The 19,461-nt window shown below is 36.8% G+C and overlaps 1 protein-coding gene across 1 annotated transcript; it reads left to right on the top strand.

Moving 5' to 3' along the window:
• The first annotated feature begins 415 nt into the window (after window positions 1–415).
• Window positions 416–18,861, top strand: wdr95 (WD40 repeat domain 95). Its single transcript, XM_056272013.1, has 29 exons — window positions 416–622; window positions 1,506–1,776; window positions 3,525–3,578; window positions 3,671–3,754; window positions 3,930–3,995; window positions 4,491–4,721; window positions 4,834–4,919; window positions 5,262–5,354; window positions 5,624–5,669; window positions 5,754–5,800; window positions 6,139–6,256; window positions 6,486–6,555; window positions 7,320–7,542; window positions 8,949–9,054; window positions 11,861–12,012; window positions 12,159–12,261; window positions 13,162–13,268; window positions 13,356–13,435; window positions 13,581–13,635; window positions 13,710–13,755; window positions 15,358–15,417; window positions 15,526–15,694; window positions 15,831–15,929; window positions 16,011–16,069; window positions 16,177–16,315; window positions 16,391–16,430; window positions 16,600–16,688; window positions 18,432–18,610; window positions 18,746–18,861. The coding sequence occupies exons 1-29, from the start codon at window positions 555–557 to the stop codon at window positions 18,827–18,829; spliced, it is 3,024 nt and encodes a 1,007-aa protein (XP_056127988.1). The 5' UTR covers window positions 416–554; the 3' UTR covers window positions 18,830–18,861.
• The last annotated feature ends 600 nt before the right edge of the window (window positions 18,862–19,461 follow it).

The raw sequence follows: 19,461 nt of genomic DNA, 5'->3' as shown, positions 1-19,461 counted from the left end.
GATTTTTACTACGCTAAAAATACATGGGAAAAAATCATGAATCATTTGTCTCTTGAGATTTTGGAGATAGATATTTTATGTATTTTGACTTTATAAAATAATAGTAAAGGTATAAATCAATAACATCAGGTGAACTGATTTATTATGCAGAGCACAATAAAGAGGTAGGGATTTGCAGCAAGCTATAGAAAAGACACGCAAACAAAACAATTTAATTTCACTTTAATCTTAATACCACAGGTATCTTAAAAAAAGTTTAAAACTGAAAAACGAAGAGTGAAAAGTTTTCTTCCCCCTGGAAATTAAGAAAATTAGTTTATGGTGAACAGACGTGTCTGCTTAAAAGGTATTTTTAACGTTATGAAATTTAAAAGTGGTTTTAAATGTGTCTCATCACAATGCATGCGTAGCCACTCCACTCGGTTTTGTGTATCAGGTAACCTGAGACTCAGGTGTGCTGTGTCTCTAAGCGCCTTTGCAAAACAAGCAAACAGTCTCTAAAGAGAACGGAAGCCAAGCCGAAAAAGACAAGATACTCTCAGATCTCTTCAGTTATGCCGCTAGGCAGGAAAACTCGGGCCTCATCTGCTGGAGCCCAACTTGAGACCCATAACAAGCCCAGGTATTCTGCTTTATGCTTTTCATTTATCTACATCTTGGCATGGCTTCCAGTTCCCATATTTAAGCATTTCAGTTGCTCAGCACCACTTTGAAACAACTCCTGATACAGAGACTAATTTGTTCTGCTTCATGACTTTCATTTCAGTATGAGGACTATGTATCGTACCACATTGGTATTCGGTTATTTTCCAGCTCCTGACCTTGAATGTCACTCCTCCTGTTGTTCATAGTGTTTACTGTTGCCAGGGAATATGGATAATGCTGTTGCCATGCTGGAACCAGTTTGTGTCCTTGAAGATTAATTCATTTATGTTTTGACAGACAAATATGAAAATATTACTTGACTCTAATTTAAATTTGACCTAACATACTCTTGGCTTTCGCTTTGCAAAATGAAATTTAGGAGGTGTAAAGTTCTCCCTATAAAAACAACAACAAAAAACTGGCAGCTGTGGTTGACCAAATAATTCTGTAAAAATACAGTAAAATGTACAACTACAATTTTATTATTTAAATCTGTAATTTACACACACCCACCCACACATGTTGGGTTTTCATGTTTTATGGGGAGATCCCATAGACAATACTTTTTATGTGCAAACTATATTCTATTCCCTGACCTAACACACATGTGTGTGTGGTTATTCATGACACAGCAACACAGCTAAAAGTATTGCTAATATGTTAGATCTTGTATTGAAAGTAGCCTTCTTTTACCTGTTGAGACATGCCGTCACAAGCACCTGTAAGAGGTATATGTGATGTTTGAGTTTGCCGTTGGGCGATGCGTGACTCACGAAAGGGCCATTTGCAAGGTTGCTTCTCGATAACTTGAATGAAAAAGAAATGATAAACAAAATATTCAATGCAACACTCTTATGCAGTATTTCGGCAGATTTTGGACCAGTGAATGGAGCGGCTGGGCTGAACCAGAAGCAGGGCACGCGGTACAGACAGCAGGCTGACGGGGTTCTGTATTCTACTGGGTCTATATTAGACCCTACTGAGAGGAGCCAGCAGCTTCCTGCTTGGCTAGAGAGAGAGCTTTTGAGGCAAGAACCCAGACGACACTCTCTTGCCCTGGGAGATGATGTTAAACTTAGCATGCGAAAACGCTACAGAGCAGATCCTGCTGGGACCCTCTGTGAGCTCAAGGTAAAAGTCAAAGGGTCACACTTGTGCAGCATCTGCTGCTTGGCTGCATTTCCCAACAATTATATTCTACCTAGATTGAATGGCAACTTGCCCCAGCATCATCTCTCACTGGTCAGGTATGCAAATGCAAATGTTATAATGATAAATAAGGGAGTTGGGCAGCTGGATTGATGCACTTTGTAGATCCATAATATTGCATATGAAATTAGAGTCTAATATAATGTTTACTATTTAATATATAAGGTTATATTTAATGTTTAACCCCGCCCCCTCCAGCACAGAGCCTGCCTTCATATCATTCTAATCTTGTTTTGCATTTTTTAAACTGATCTGCTCTAACCGACCAGTAAACAGACCACTGAGTGAATTCAGTTTTTACATCAACTTTAGGTATGTACAGAATATGTTTCTTTTCGTATCTTTTGTCTGCTCTAAATCATATCATATTTAATTCTTCAAAAAGCTATTTATTATGTCCCAGGTTTAGATGTAGAAGTAACCAACCACATTGTAACTGCCATTTTAGCCAACCATCTTTCAATCTTAAAACCTAAAGGTGTCAGTGTTAATAGGTCACTCTTCTCATACCAAAGCTTCATTAAATATGCCAAAACCAAATCATTAACTTTCTGCAGGACAAAATTGTAGTCTCTTTTTCTAAAATGACATTTTGAATCAAGTACAGAATCCATTAATTCATTAGCTGGATGACCTTTGGATGGGCAAACATTGCAGGGTAATCTGTCATGACTAGTGATTGAATGAAATGACACAGTGGACATGCATTATTTATTTCAACAGAGTGCTTGAACTTGCTCCCCAGAAAGCAAATCAATATTTTTTTCCTTATCAAGACCAAATTTGTTTGTGCTGGAGGTAATTTGCCATCTGAATGCACAGTGCAATAGGAATGAAAGTTATAATCTGTATTTATCAGTAGGAGAGCAAATAACTACAAGTAGGGACACCCCTAACTACATTTTTCAGTAGTCTAACCGTTGCTCAGCTGTTTTCAGTGCTCATTTTGCTGTTTAATCCTGTCACCCTAATTGAAATCCTAATTGTTTTTGTGGCAGATGCAGTGCTTATTATCAATTCCTAGGCCAGCCGGGAAGGCTAATTTACCTTGGGTTCCCTCTGCAATTTCCTATGGATTTTTAGTGGCGATTTTCAATTTGTGAGTAAATTGAGGTCTGTCTAAAGAGACTGTTGTCACAAAATACAGTCTCAAACATGAAATTGCTAAAAAATTTGCAGAGATTTTTTATTTATAATTGAAGAGTGAACCCAAGGTAAATTAGCATTATAAAAAATACTAATCTTAAATCATATTAAAAAATTGTTGAAGAAACCCCTATATCTTATATCTAGGGGTATGAAGCATGTGGGTTTTTGATCCACAACAAAATAAAAATTGCATCACGTTGCAACGAAGCCATTTCAAATTCAAGTGAATTTATTATTGTAAGGAGGAGCAGAACACGTGACAGCAACCTGTCGAAATCCAGCAGTGGTTTCATTGTTTGACATGCAGAAAGATGTTTGATCATCCAACAAATGTCAAACAACACTTGTCGATTTATACTGAAATAGCATCCATCACGGTGACTTTATGATGTTAATCTTAGGTAATCTTCTTTCTTACAAACCTCTCTGTAGAGACTTGCACATTAAATACATGCTCCTTCCAACTCACATGTTCTGTGAGATTTTTGCCTTGTTTAATTTATTTTTGCTGTCCAACATAGATTGAGAAGATGGTGTCCATTGATGATCTAAAGCAAATTAAACTGGCCTATGATGTAAGTATTCAAAATGTGAAGATTATTTGGAAATCTAATTTAATTGATTAATTAGACACAATATGACTCTCCAATTCTGTTCTCTTGAGCAGGAGTTTGCAAAGGCTGGCATCCATATGTTGGATTATTCAGAATTCAAATCTGTTGTGAAAAACTGCCCAGGTTTGAAAGGAGTTGTAAGTACTGTAAAAATACAGTAATGAGAGGTTTATGTATTCAGTTCCTGTTGCTTGTGTAAATGGATTAACGGAGACCCAAGACCTAAAATCTTTATGTATGATTGTACAATCTTCTCTCTCTCACTGTCTTCCCACCCATTACTTTGGACTAACACTTTTTGAAACGTCACAGAAAGAATCTCACATTCACCAGCTATTCATGAAGATCGATTACACTTGTGATGGCAAAATCGAATGGGTATGAATAATTCACTGCTTCCTCTTTAAATCTCAAACTTGCTCTCTTAGCCAATTTGTTAAATGCACAGTTGCATCTGTTTTTGAGTCAAGTTTTTGCATATAAAAACCTTTGTGGGCAAGTGGTCAAAATGGGTCTCATTCAGTAACTTTGAATGCACATATTTGTGCAGGAAATTGCTTGCAAACATTTTCAAATAGAAGTCATGATTGAAATTAAGTTTGCAAGTAAATTTATCCCTAATTTTTTAATATAAATTATATTGTTGTATTACGTAATGAATACATAGTATACTATGTTATATATTATGTGTTTTCATAATTTTATAATATGGATATCAAAATAATGTAGTATAATATTGATATTATTAATACAAAAATATGTGTATTTACATGATTTGTGAATGAGACTCATAACCTTTACCATGAAATATTGAACACAATTCCATAACAAATTCTATTAAAGTTTATTTAAGTCTTCCTCTCTTTCTTTTAGCATGAGTTCTGCACATACATATACCTGGAGTACGAAGCGAAGGAAGAGACTTTGCGTCGCAGTAAAATGGCAGCCTTTATATTGCCGGCTAACATTAAGTTTCTAAAACGTGGGAAGCCTGTTGTGAGAATCCACTTGCCTTCTAATGGAACCGTTGTGACTCTAAGAGATGATGGGGTTGTTAACTTCTGGACCCCCAAGCTTTATTTGAAGAGCAAGAAGAATATGTTTGTGGGTTACATCTACATTTTATTTGTTTACTTCTGTATTCCTGTTCCTGCTCTCCTCCATTTTTTAATTAACCAATATTTAATTTGAATCATTTCTCTGTTTCTATATCCAGCCCGAGAGATCCATCAATCGAAAACAAAAATGGGCTACCGATTTTGTGCCAATGACAGAGTACAACAAACTGATTATTGGAACCGGGTAAACTGCTTTTAAAATACATTTATTTTTACATAACAGTCTTTATAATACACTGTAGTGTATAGAACTTTCTAATGAAGATTTTTCCCTATGGCATGCTGTTTCAAATGAAGATGAAGTAGTCAATTTGCAGATGCTTTTATCCAAAGCAATTTACATTTATTACAGTGATGATTCCCTTGGAGCAGCCTGGGGACTGCTCTGTTATTCTGCTCAAGTATACCATGTAACTTTGTAGTGTTCTTGGGAAAAAAACAGTTTTATATATATATATAACAGCCACATCTGATCTCTGCCTTTCCTTCAGTCAATCCAAACAACATATTTTCTCTCACTTTACAGATCCAGAGAGATACAGTTTTATGAGCTTCCCTCTTTGGAGCCTTGCTGTCAGTTAAGTGCACTAGAAACTGTGCCTTTAAACCTGGATTACTGGTGAGCAGACCTGATTCATGCCAGACATGTTGACGTGATTGCTGTTTTGTGAAGTTTTGGAGTTTTATTCATGTTCAAAGCAAACTTAATTTGCTCTGCATTTACAATGTAACAAGATATTAGAAAACAGATCAAATAAAATAATAATGGTATGTTATGTTGACTCTTTTTTGTACTAACGTATAGAACAAGAACACACAATGCTCTGTGTTGATATGTCAATGTTTGCTTTTCTCGTAATTAAAAAAAATATACTCTAATTTTGTTAGCTCTACAGGCCCAGATGAATGTATCATTGTATATGGCGATACTCAGGTAAGTAAACGAAGGCAGTCATACACATATGGATTTCATGAAATACAATGTGTTTAACTAATCACAAAGCTTTTGGCACTCTAGGGCTGTGTGAACATCCTGTTAATAACATCGATCAGGGATAAACTGAGGTAAACAAGGTTTCTTAATAGTATACATTTTCCATGTGCAGTTTTGTCAAACAAAATTACAATAGCATGTCATGCAGGCATGTTTTAATTTTCATAAATTAATGAATAAATTAATTAGGAAACATTGATTCTGTTCTCTGGAGAGATGTGAAAGATAACTGGTATGTTAAGAATATTATATTACCTTGCTCACTGACACAGTGCATGATATTCATCTTATTTATAAATTCTAATAACATAAGCAAAAAACCAAACAGGCATAGGAACAGTCCTTTTTATAGTATATGTTGTGCATGGTTTGTATTGTATGCTTTTTTAAGAATGCATTTATGCCCTAGATTGTGGAAAAGATTGCCGCAGGTTGACAACGTGCCAAACATAAGCCTCGACTGTGCAGTTCAGTCTCCAGAAATAACATTTATCAGATGGAAAGTCCACCAAGACTGGGTGTCAAAGGTTAAATATTTATTATTATTATTATTATTATCATTATTTATGTACATATTGTTTTCTTCTTCTCATCCTATGTTGTTCTATTGCTGCAATGCACATGAATATACTATTATATATATGTAAGATACTGACAATTAAATATTTTACTAAATTAGTTTTTTATAATCATCTCCTTTTTTACAAAAGAAAAAACAAGTGTCTAAAATGTAACAATATTTTATTATCAATTCAGGTGAAATATTTTCAAAGCATACCTGCCATTGTATCCTCATCAGGGGATGAAGACTCTGCCCTTGTTATAGGTAACATTTAAAAATGACTTCTATTGGTTTACTTTTTGCAGTACAGTGGGATAATTTTGATTATTTTATTTTCTCTAATTTAATAGGTTTATAATGTCACACCAAAATCAAAAGGAAACATTAGAAATCATATTTTGCCTGAATAAAATTAAGCCTATTTTTAGGACTATTCAGTTTTTTTTATTTTATTTTTTTTACATTATTTCATGGCAGTTAAGCACATTGTCTTCCTCATTATTGTATTACAGTAATGAGAATCATAATTAAAAATAATGAGAAATACAAGCAAGAGGGAAACATACAGATACAAAAAGATAATGAGAATAGGGGTCGAAATAGGCTTAGTTGAATGAAAATAATGTCACAGAGCAAAAAATCTTATTGATCCTAAAAATTGCGTTCATTTTATTTATGCAAGATATAATTTAAGATAATTTTACTATTGATTTTATGGTGAAATCTGACCTAAACATTCATATAAACCCATGTGTTTATATGACATAGTGTGTCCTCCTTTCTCACTTCTTTCTCAGGGATGTCTGTTGAACATGGCAGAAGGAAGAAAATAGCAAATTTGGCGTCTTGCATGTTTAATGCCAGATGAGAGATATGTCAAAACTCTCAGTGCAATGAAGCTCCGGTTAAACTCATTTGAATAACACACCATGACTCAGAAAGAGGGGAAAAGGGCTCTGAATCTGTCAGCTGTGATCTGTTTGAGTGGATATGCGTGTATGAAGGTTTGACAATCTGTTTTTAATTAGGATGCATTCATCCATCAACCTACATGCAAGAGCAGACGAGAGAGATGACAGAAGTGAGCGAAAAGGGAAAGTCTACGAAAGTCACACAGAGGGCAACCAGCAACCAAACAATCTTCACCATTCCTAAAGGAGTCATGACCTTTGATTTCTGTGAGAAGCGTAATCTTTTGGTCACCGGCGGGATGGACAGGCTGTTGCGCATGTGGAATCCTTATGTGCCTAAGTATGCCTTATACCTTTAGGGTATCTTCTTCATAAGTGGCATCGCTCTGATTTTAATTCATTTGGACAATTTCTTCTCTGATCTACACTCACCTAAAGGATTATTAGGAACACCATACTAATACTGTGTTTGACCCCCTTTCGCCTTCAGAACTGCCTTAATTCTACGTGGCATTGATTCAACAAGGTGCTGAAACCATTCTTTAGAAATGTTGGCCCATATTGATTGGATAGCATCTTGCAGTTGATGGAGATTTGTGGGATGCACATCCAGGGCACGAAGCTCCCGTTCCACCACATCCCAAAGATGCTCTATTGGGTTGAGATCTGGTGACTGTGGGGGCCATTTTAGTACAGTGAACTCATTGTCATGTTCAAGAAACCAATTTGAAATGATTCGAGCTTTGTGACATGGTGCATTATCCTGCTGGAAGTAGCCATCAGAGGATGGGTACATGGTGGCCATAAAGGGATGGACATGGTCAGAAACAATGCTCAGGTAGGCCGTGGCATTTAAACGATGCCCAATTGGCACTAAGGGGGCTAAAGTGTGCCAAGAAAACATCCCCCACAACATTACACCACCACCACCAGCCTGCACAGTGGTAACAAGGCATGATGGATCCATGTTCTCATTCTGTTTACGCCAAATTCTGACTCTACCATCTGAATGTCTCAACAGAAATCGAGACTCATCAGACCAGGCAACATTTTTCCAGTCTTCAACTGTCCAATTTTGGTGAGCTCTTGCAAATTGTAGCCTCTTTTTCCTATTTGTAGTGGAGATGAGTGGTACCCGGTGGGGTCTTCTGCTGTTGTAGCCCATCCGCCTCAAGGTTGTGCGTGTTGTGGCTTCACAAATGCTTTGCTGCATACCTCGGTTGTAACGAGTGGATATTTCAGTCAAAGTTGCTCTTCTATCAGCTTGAATCAGTCGGCCCATTCTCCTCTGACCTCTAGCATCAACAAGGCATTTTCGCCCACAGGACTGCCGCATACTGGATGTTTTTCCCTTTTTACACCATTCTTTGTAAACCCTAGAAATGGTTGTGCCTGAAAATCCCAGTAACTGAGCAGATTGTGAAATACTCAGACCGGCCCGTCTGGCACCAACAACCATGCCAAGCTCAAAATTGCTTAAATCACCTTTCTTTCCCATTCTGACATTCAGTTTGGAGTTCAGGAGATTGTCTTGACCAGGACCACACCCCTAAATGCATTGAAGCAACTGCCATGTGATTGGTTGATTAGATAATTGCATAATGAGAAATTGAACAGGTGTTCCTAATAATCCTTTAGGTGAGTGTATATAGGCCTCAGAAAATATTAATTATAAATAGATAATACTGTGTTATCAAATACTGATGTTAAATGCCAGGCTAGTAATTTTACATTTCGAAATGGCAGAAGACCAACAGGGATTTTGAAAGGGCACGATGCCCCTGTTTCCTACCTCTGTATCTCCTCAGAAGATGGGCACATTTACTCAGTCTCCACAGACAAGACTGCTAAGGTGAGGAATTGATTCATTACTTAAAATCCAAAGTCAAATCTGGATTTATTATATCAAAAAAGTGTTTTAAATCTTCTCAATATGAAAAAGCCAAACATGAAACTAAGCTAAAGTTAAACTGAATGTGCATAATTAGTAAAACCAAATGCAACATTTATAGACTGCACCACTTGTTTATTAAGGGATAGTTCACCCAAAGATTAAAATTAATTTACTCATCCTCAAGTTATTGTAAACTCGTATGACTTTCTTTCATCTATATCCTGAACACAAGAGGGGGATTTTTTAAAGCAAATGCGTATCACTCTTGTCAGTATAATGAAGGTGAATAAGGACAAGGCTGTCAAGCTCCAAAATGACAAAAAGCACCACAAAAAAGATTCACTGTATTCAAAGTCTTCTAAAGTCTAAAATAGTTAAATACACCCAGTCTCTCCTTGATGCATTTATGAGAAAAGTAATGTCCAGTTTGTTAAGGAATTATTCTTTGGGCCCTATCTTGCACCCAGCGCAGTTGACTTTGTACACTGATGCATGTATCATTCGTATTTTGCACCCGTGCAAAGCGGGCTTTTCCCTCCACAGACGCACGCCGGCAAACCAGGGAATGAACTTGCGCTCCCTGGGCGGTTTAGCGCAAAAAAGGAGGCGTGTTCCGGCGCAAACAATCCCTGGTCCTATTTTGCAGTTCCAGAAAACAATTGCGCCACTGACCAGAAAAAAACTATAAAAAAGATAGATAGATAGATAGATAGATAGATAGATAGATAGATAGATAGATAGATAGATAGATAGACAATTTATTATAAAAGCATACATGTAGCTTACACATTAACCCAAATTATCATACGCCTGTTTAACAGAAGTTAATTTGGGTGGGTTTCTCCATCCCCAATGTTACTTCTCTGTGTTTTACGGTCCTGACGAGAACGTCGCTCTCCTCGGCTGTGAACCGCTCCTGGCGCGCGCCTGGCAAATCCGCCGTTATAATAGGAATCCGCTTTAGAACAAGCGCGCCTGCTCTTAAAGGGAATGTGAGATGACGCTCTGATTGGTTTATTTCACGTTACGCCCAAACCACACCTATGAATAATGAAGCTACTTCAGACAACCCCTTTTAGATTTGCGCCAGGCGCAAGAGTCATTTATCCCGCCGGTAAAATAGCAACAGCGCCGGGATCCGCCCACAAAGTTACTTGCGCTTTGCGCTTTGACACTTGCGTTTCAGATCGTTAAAATAGGGCCCTAGACTAGTTTTTTTCTGGTCAGTGGCGCAATTGTTTTATAGAACAGCAAAATAGCATGAGGGAAAGTTTGCGCCTCCTCTTTGCGCTGAACCGCCCCGGGGAGCGCAAGTGTATTTCTTAGTTAACCGACGTGTGTCTGTGGAGGGAAAAGTCTGCTTTGCGCGGGTGCAAAATAGGAATGATACATGCGTCAGTGTACTAAGTCATTTGCGCCGAGTGCAAGATAGGGCCCCTAGTCTAAAGTCAGTGGCGCATTGTGCGTAGGCCTACATTCAGATGCTATTTTAAGTGCGCATGCTTGGCCATAATACAGAGTGTGAACAACGCGCATACACTGTAGATGATTCTCTCATATACACAGATGCATTTTACTTTTTGCAAATGATACATGTTTATAAGGAAAAATATTAAAACACAAGGGAAATCATTGTTGTGTCCATGACGATGGGAAAAATAGGCATAAAGCTTACACATTTACCCAAATTATTATATGCATGTTTAACCGAAGCTAATTTGGGTGGGTTTGTCCCAGCCCCAATGTCACTTCTCTTTCTTTTACGGCCCTGACGAGAACATCGATCTCCTCGGCTGTGAACCGATTCTGAAGCGCGCCTGGTAAATGCGCCGTTATAATAGTATTGCGCCATGGAACAAGCGCACCTCGTTCGTCATGCTCTTAAAGGGAATGTGATATGACGCTCTTATTGGTTTGTTTCCCGTTACGCCCAAACCACACCTATGAATAATGAAGCTACTTCAGACCAACCCCTTTTAGATGTGCGTCAAGCGCAAGAGTCATTTATCCCGCCGGTAAAATAGCAACAGCGCCGAGATCCGCCCATAAAGTTACTTGCGCTTTGCGCTTGACACTTGCGTTTTAGATCGTTAAAGGTGCTCTAAGCGATGTCATGTGTTTTTTAGGCCAAAACATTTTTTGTCACATACAACAAACATCTCCTCACTATCCGCTGGCTGCCTGTCCCCTGAACACACTGTAAAGAAACGCGATCTCTGTAGACAGCCCATGCTTCACAAACAGCACCAAAAACAAACTGCAGCGACCCGCTCCCCAAAACATAACAAACTGTTCCAGCCAATGACCGACAAGAAGGGTTTGGGGGTGTGGTTTGGGGGGTTAGTGTGCGGATGAGGAGGAGGGAGGGTCTAGCTAGCCTCCGTTTTGTTTGACAATAGTTCGAACGTCAACAAGAAGTGACGTCACCCAGGATCGCTTAGAGAACCTTTAAAATAGGGTCCTTTGAGTTAAATTGTTCTTTTCTATGAATCTATGAAACCGGCCACTTTTATGATACTATTACTTTTGAATCCTTTTCGAAGCTTGACAGCCCCGGTCCACATGTACTTTCATTATTTTGACAACAGCGGGCAGAATATTGTTTAAAATTCTCCATTTGTGTTTCACGTTAGAAAGAAGGTCATATGGGTTTGGAACAACAGAATTTTCATTTTCTATAAAATATTCCTAGTTACGTGCAACATAAATATGAAAATGTATTCTTTTTTTTATGATGACATTTTATTTATAATTTTTTTTATAGATATGGCACATTAAGGATGAGACGTGTCTGTTTACTGCCGATCCAGAGGCAAGTAATATCCAGGGAGAATTGTCTGCGTGCCTCTACTCTTCAGCTGTGAAGGGGCTCTACATCGCCGCAGATTCTCTCGCCTTACTATCCCTTCAGACAAAGTATGTATCTTAGATGTTATATAACAAGGATTTCAAAGCCTATTATGAGTATCAGTTGGCTATAAGGCATTAGGTTGAATGTGTATTTAGCTACAGTTTTCTCGTCATTTTGCTTCCTTTCTCCTTTCATATGCCATCTGTTGTAGACCACAGCCTAAGGGCAATCAGATTCTGTCCCATGAAGAGCCAGTGTTGTGCTGCGGATACAGTGAGGAGTTTAGGCAGGTGGTGAGCTGCTCTGAGGGCTCGGTGAGTGCTTTTGAGAAGTATCTGTATGAAATACATTGAGGACGCAGATGCTCTGCCTCCTGCTCATAGGTCGGTTTTTGAAAGAAGTCTCTTATGCTCACCAGGGCTGCATTTATTTGATTAAAAATAGAGTAAAAACATTACTATTGTGAAATATTATTGCAACTGAAAATCACTTTTTTCTCTTTTAATATATTTTAAAATGTAACTTACTCCTTTGATGGCAAAGCACATTTTTCTGCAATCTTCAGCAATCTTGATCCTTCAGAAATCATTATAATATGCTGATTTGGTGCTCAAGAAACATTCCTTATTGTTCTCAATGTTGAAAACAGTTGTGCTGCTTAATATTTTTGTGGAAAACATGATACTTTTTTTTCAGAATTCTTTGATTATAAAGTCCAAAAGAAAACCATTTATTAGAAATAGAAATATCTTGTAACAGTGTAAAATATTTGACTGTCTCTTTTGATCAATTTAATGTGTCCTTGCTGAATGAAAGTATTAATTTCTTTCAAAAAACAAAAAGCTTACTGACTCCAAACCATAAATAAAAACATACAAGTACTTCATACGTCTTGTGTGCTATATTCCAGTTCTTATAAAGTCATATGATAGCTTTGTGTGAGTAACAAATTGAAATTTATGGGTACAGGTTTGTTTGTCTTTAGGAGGGTTTTTGGTTGAAGTTAGTGACTAAAATCGCTTATTATTGTGAGTAGTCAAGGTTCCTTTAACATTCATTTTCCGTAAGATCCAAATAATTGATATACATTTTTATCCAGAAGTGTTTTAAAAGTAATTCTATAATTTCAACTCATGACAAGCTGAGCTGTTTTTAGGAAAGCAACAGTCCCTCTTTTCTAAATGTAGTACTTTAACGTATTTACTTGAATTCAGGTTGTCAAAGTCTGGGATGTGGAAACTGGAGCTCAGATGTTTGAGTTTGGAGGTGCTCATGGAGAGTCTGCTATTACCTGCATGGCTTTTGACTCTAGCGGAAGGAGGTTGTTAAAGCTCATTTAAATATATGACTGCATAATATTACTGTTTTTTGTAGTGTTTTTTTCTTTCTTTCTTTTTTTTTCCACCAGGCTGGTGACTGGTGGAAGGGATGGCTGCCTTAAGATGTGGAACTTCAACAATGGCCAGTGCGTGAAGATATATAAGAGAGGTCAATACTTCCTTATAGTTCTTAATGTGCATTTGATTGATTTGCTTTGCTCCTGAGTATGACTGATTATTCAGAGTATATTATATCCCACATTCCCTATAAAGCTGTTGTGAAGCAAAGCCCTGCATTATGCTTTTTTTCCCAGATGGAAAATGTGCAGAGATTTGTGACTGCCTCTACCTGACACTGCACAGGAACGCGTAAGTCTCTGCTGACTGCAAGCGCCATAATCTTCATGGATATTATCATCCTCATTTTTTATTTCTTTTGGCAGATTTGTGATTTCTGTTGGTTGGGACCACAGGATTGACATTTACTTGGTGAGTATAAAGTGACCAGCCTTCTTCCCTTACGGCCCTTTTTTATATCAGCGTAATTCCCCAGATGGCTCTCATAAAATGGTTGATTGCCATGACCTGTTTTCTTCCCCCTGGTACTCTCGCCTTTATTGCTGTTCACTACATTTCCATATTTCATTTACTTCGATGTTCCTCCCTCCTCAAAAGTGCTTGAGTGCTGTTTGGTGTGTTTTATTCCTCCATTCCCTTCTGAGAGTCCATTATTCCATTTATTACAAGAGCTTTTGTTCACTTTAGAAAAGAGAATCCGAGCTTCGTGAAAAAAGATATTTCTTGAAAGAAATGCATGCTTTTGACACCACTGGAGAATACGTATCTCATTTTATTAAAAAATGTCCCTCCCCATCTATTCTCAATTCTGTATTAAGTCTTCAGAGTACTTTGATTTAGTCATTCTTTCAGTGGAAGAGGAATATCTATCTATCTATCTATCTATCTATCTATCTATCTATCTATCTATCTATCTATCTATCTATCTATCTATCTATCTATCTATCTATCTATCTATCTATCTATCTATCTATCTATCTATCTATCTATCTATCTATCTATCTATCTATCTATCTATCTATCTATCTATCTATCTATCTATCTATCTATCTATCTATCTATCTATCTATCTATCTATCTATCTATCTATCTATCTATCTATCTATCTATCTATCTATCTATCTATCTATCTATCTATCTATCTATCTATCTATCTATCTATCTATCTATCTATCTATCTATCTATCTATCTATCTATCTATCTATCTATCTATCTATCTATCTATCTATCTATCTATCTATCTATCTATCTATCTATCTATCTATCTATCTATCTATCTATCTATCTATCTATCTATCTATCTATCTATCTATCTATCTATCTATCTATCTATCTATCTATCTATCTATCTATCTAGTTTACTAGTGGGTGCAGGACACTAGTTCATTTATGTAAGTGAGGATAGCAAAGTAAAGTAAACTGTGACATATTATACCCGGGCCGAAATTTCTTCATACAGTAGACTACAAGTAAAATTTATAAAAATTTGTGACCAAAATTTATTCAGACACTTTGACCTGACCATGTTTTGCTTAAGTTTTTTTTCTTTAATTGCTAATGTGACCTTTTTACACAGACTGAACAGAATTGCTTGGTAGTTGCTTGACCTAAATTGGTATTATCTAATTGTGTACTTAAATTTAACAGCTGACAGCTATTCAACCTAATTCATTTGTGAGACAGTCTAACAGAGGGATGGCCAAAACCAGTGAAATAGTTCTTGTCATATTTTATTCTCATTTTCATCATAATCTCTTAAAAATGTTCAAACATTTTCTGAACTATCTATTTCTCGCCACCAAATTACATAAAATCAAGGATGTGTAATTAGTACTTTAACTTGTTGGTCAGGTTGCCTTATATCTGAATGGACCATTCTTTGCCAGATTAAGCCACAATATGCACCAAATTTAATGCCAGTGATTTAATTTAATTCAAGAGGCTGTGAACAGAATAGTGTAGAATTGCCAGTGATTACTTTTGAAGCTAAACACGTTAGTTTTCTTTGACAGGACTCCAAAGAGGAAACTCCGTACAATGAGAGACCAAAACCTTCTTGGCAGGACGATGTGGTATTAGCATCCTCCACTACTCACACCCATGTCTACACACATGTACTTTGAATCCCCTTCAAATATGCAGGGGCACTTTGGGAAATGTGTTGAATGTTTCACACACAGAGGAATGGGCACAAAGTGGATATTCTGTGCATTGCTCAATGCACACCACACCTCCTGGCCACTGGCAGCTACGATGGGGAGATCATCGTATGGAATGTAGTGTCTGAACGCATACTGTCTCGCTTCCAGACTCCTCAAGCGACCCCTCAACAGAGCAGCAGTTATCCTGGTATGCCAATCTTCCCATGAATTTTCAGTGAATAATGATTTCAGATTTGCTGGTCCTCAATCAAATCGGTTATTTGAAACCTTGGTATATTATGCACAACTCATATGGACTACTTTTATTTATTTTTTCTTGATAGTTCAATGCACAAATGTGCTGAGCCTCATCTTCTTAAAGACCCGGGCGTTTGTTCCTGAATTGTCATCTTCTGCTTGGCTTGTATCTTCAGATACTGAAGGTAAACTGGTCCTTGCGATGAATAAAATGATAGAAATCAGTTCATATTCAATTTGCAGAATGTATTTCATCTCTTTCAAAGGTTATGTTCATTTCTGGAGTGTTCTGAATGGCGGGAAGTTCATCACGTCTTTTCAGGCTGTAAGTATATTCGTATATATTATATATCATGTCTTTCCTCAAGTTTGATTATAAATTCAATGTCAACAGAATGAGACAAAGGTTCTAATTAAAATCGTATGTTTAAGTCTCAGCATCAGCAGGCGATTATGAAACTGGCTTTAACGCAGGATGACAGCATGCTTTTTACAGCCGATCATGTCGGCTTCATCTACGTTTATGATGTCAAGCAATATGCCCTGGGGCCTGATCAAAACCCTCCTGAAAGTAAGGACACTCCTCATTTTATTGCTATTTTTTTATGTTTATGTTGAGTCTTGATGTGGTGTTATTCATTTCTAGAGGTGAACTTCTGGCGTGCACACATCAGCAGCATCACTAGGTAGGTTCAATAAGTGGAGAAAAAAAGCAAACAAAAAGTGTTTATTCAATATTCTTCTTTATTTACTATTATTTAATGTATTTTCCTTTCATTTTTTGTTTAGTATTTGTTATTTAAAAAAAAGTTATTTATCTCATTAACATTATTACCATAATTTCCTCTCCTCAAGCTTGAAGATAATTGACAAGGACCAGTTTCTGCTTACCTCCTCATTGGACTTCTCAGTGCGGTTGTGGAGTATCCATGGGGAGTTTATAGGTACATCTACAAGTTGCTTAGATGTTTTTTTTTCCAGTAGTAACAGTTGTGGCATGTGCATTCTTTTGCCAATGTGCATCATACTAAGTATCGTATTAAAATACTTGTACAGCACAGCATTTCCTGCAATACTTATTCAGCAGTTCAACAACGGTGCTACTAATTCTACGTAACCAGTGTAGTCCGATTTCGGAATAATGACTCTTGAGTTGGTTCTTTTTAAGTGAATCAAAAACTTTCAGGTCAACCAGTGTAGTCCAACACCTGAACGAATGACGCTAATAAATTGGCTCTATTTCAAGCTGCGATCTGTGGGGTTAAAATCAGTGGTGGACGAATCAAGTACTTGAGTAAATGTACAGTGTAACAAATTATCTCAAAAGGGAAATATGAATAATTAATCATAACTTGTCATAATTGATTATAAATATTTGGATCAGTTAATCGAATTAATTGAATGTAGCTGAATTAATATTACAATCAATTAATCTGTTCGTCCAGCGAACACTCAGTATTGATAGTCTATCAATTCTCAGAAAGGATTTTTTCGTGGCCATTTCTTAGCATGTATTGTAGCAAGCAGGGAGCAGAATCAACACTCAGCTAAAAAAACGAAATCACGAACACATAACTAATCTAAACAAACACATGCACACAATCACGCATACATGGGTTAAATGGTAAGTGAAAGTAAATGAAACCAGAAACAGAAACAGGGAATGAAGTTATGGAAAAGAGTAATTTAACCATCTAAAAGAACCATCAGTTTCTTAGTTTAAAGCACCTGGATAAAGGGATTTACCACTTATACTAAACCTCTGATTAGTTATTTAATTGTACAATACTTGCAATGCCTTAGCCATTGAACGAGCATCGAGATGCAGTCCCAGGAGAAAGTCTTGATGGTTCCATGAGTCTATGGTGTTGAAGATGCAATCAATTTCAAAAATCAAAATTTATGAACTTAACTTTTTTTATCACCAAAACTTATTATACATTATACGTATTATTATTGTTATTGTTACTATTACTGCAGATTTAGATCACAAATAACTGACAATCATGACCTAAATATGATTTTCATTTACAATAATAATGCTAAAATTCAGAATTAGGGACTTATTGCGTAAATCAAGCTACAACGATACAACATTTTGACGGATCACTGAATCAGTGAGTTGTTGACTCAAGAACAGCTGCAGTCAGATTCATGAATAAATAGTTCAGTGGAATTTGTAAACCAATTCAACAGGTTCATTGGAAAGAATTGGCTTGTTCATGAATCAATCTATCGCGTCTCAGCTTGGGTATCTGGCGATTTCTTCAGTTCAAAATAACGAGGAACGATATATTTTTCTGAAATGAAGTAGAGTAAAAAGTATGATATTTTGCTTTGGAATGTAGTGAAATAAACATTTCCCAAAAGAAAAAAATAATCAGATAAAGTAGATACTTGAAAAATGTACTTGTCAAAATCAATTTACAAAATTTGTCACGTTGACCATTGCTACAATACTGACAATATATCTTTTTTTGTCCGCAAAATTTTGCTAATGTGACCGCACCTTTAATAGACCTACAGACTACTACTTGAAATGATAAAATCAAAATTTTCAATTTGTAGGTTCACAAGACATAAGCTATGTGAACCATAAGTTTGATTCACTGAAAAGAAGCAATTCATTAGAGTCATTTGTTCAGGAATCAAATGTATGACAACCTAAACTACATTGAACTCTACAGGTACATTTGGACAACACGAGAGTTGGAGCATCGACACACCAGCTTCTTGGAAGCACCCGGCTGTTCCCTCGGAAATTCTCATAGATCCTTTAAGCATGCCTTCTCAACCCATACTGGATAGAGAGACCAATCTGTCAGATGTCTTGGACTCTGTGGAAACTAAAAATAAAAAGAGTGAGGTAAGATATTTGGATGAAGCCTGGCGTGGTTGGGGGTTGTTTCATAAAGCTCTGTTTTCCCCACGAATGGATCAGGTGGTGTTTCAGAGATTGAAATCTGGCTTCTAAAACAATCCTAATGTGCTTTAATTACAGCTGGATGTCCTCATCGATGAAAGTGACCCTACATCAATCCTCAAAGATAACGAATCTGCACAAAGCAATTCCAGGTGTGTCTGAGCCTGGCAAGAGGTTAGTGTATATTTTCATTCAGACCAAGCACACATCTAAATGTTAACCAAGTCTCCTTATTAAAGAGTAACAAATTGGATTTTCTCCAATTTTTTGGATCGCAGGCAGTGCCACGCAATATTCAAACGTATCAGAACTTCAGACAGAATGGGTCTCAAGGACTACCACACTTTTGAGGACTCAGACCTTGTTGTGAACCTTACAGATCTCTCCAAATTCCAATCCAACGAGGCAGATGACTAGTCACGTCAAAGTCAGCGTGCTAAGATAAGGACACTAGGATGAGGACAAATAAATGACATTAAAATACTATCAAAGAAGTGAAGTTGTTTTTTTCTTTAGATGTCATCTCATGATTTAAAGACATGCACTTTTCATGTTTATTTTCATGACAGTTAAATTTTTTTCTAACCATTTTGAAAGCCTTAAAGGGATAGTCCAAACCTAAAGAATACCGTTCCAATTCTGAAGAATGTTTAAACTCTTTTTGTCCATACAATGAATGTCAATGGGGTCCAAAACAACATTTTACATCATATATTTTGTTCCAAAGAGAAAATTCATTCAATTCATTCTAGGTTTGGAACGACATGAGGGTGAGTAAATGATGACCTAATTAA

This window comes from Rhinichthys klamathensis, unplaced genomic scaffold, assembly GCF_029890125.1.
Source record: "Rhinichthys klamathensis goyatoka isolate OS25496 unplaced genomic scaffold, OSU_Roscu_1.1 h1tg000329l_1, whole genome shotgun sequence".
Taxonomy (NCBI): domain Eukaryota; kingdom Metazoa; phylum Chordata; class Actinopteri; order Cypriniformes; family Leuciscidae; genus Rhinichthys; species Rhinichthys klamathensis.
The sequence above is the reverse complement of the archived record's forward strand: the minus strand, read 5'-3'. Positions and strand labels throughout refer to the sequence as shown.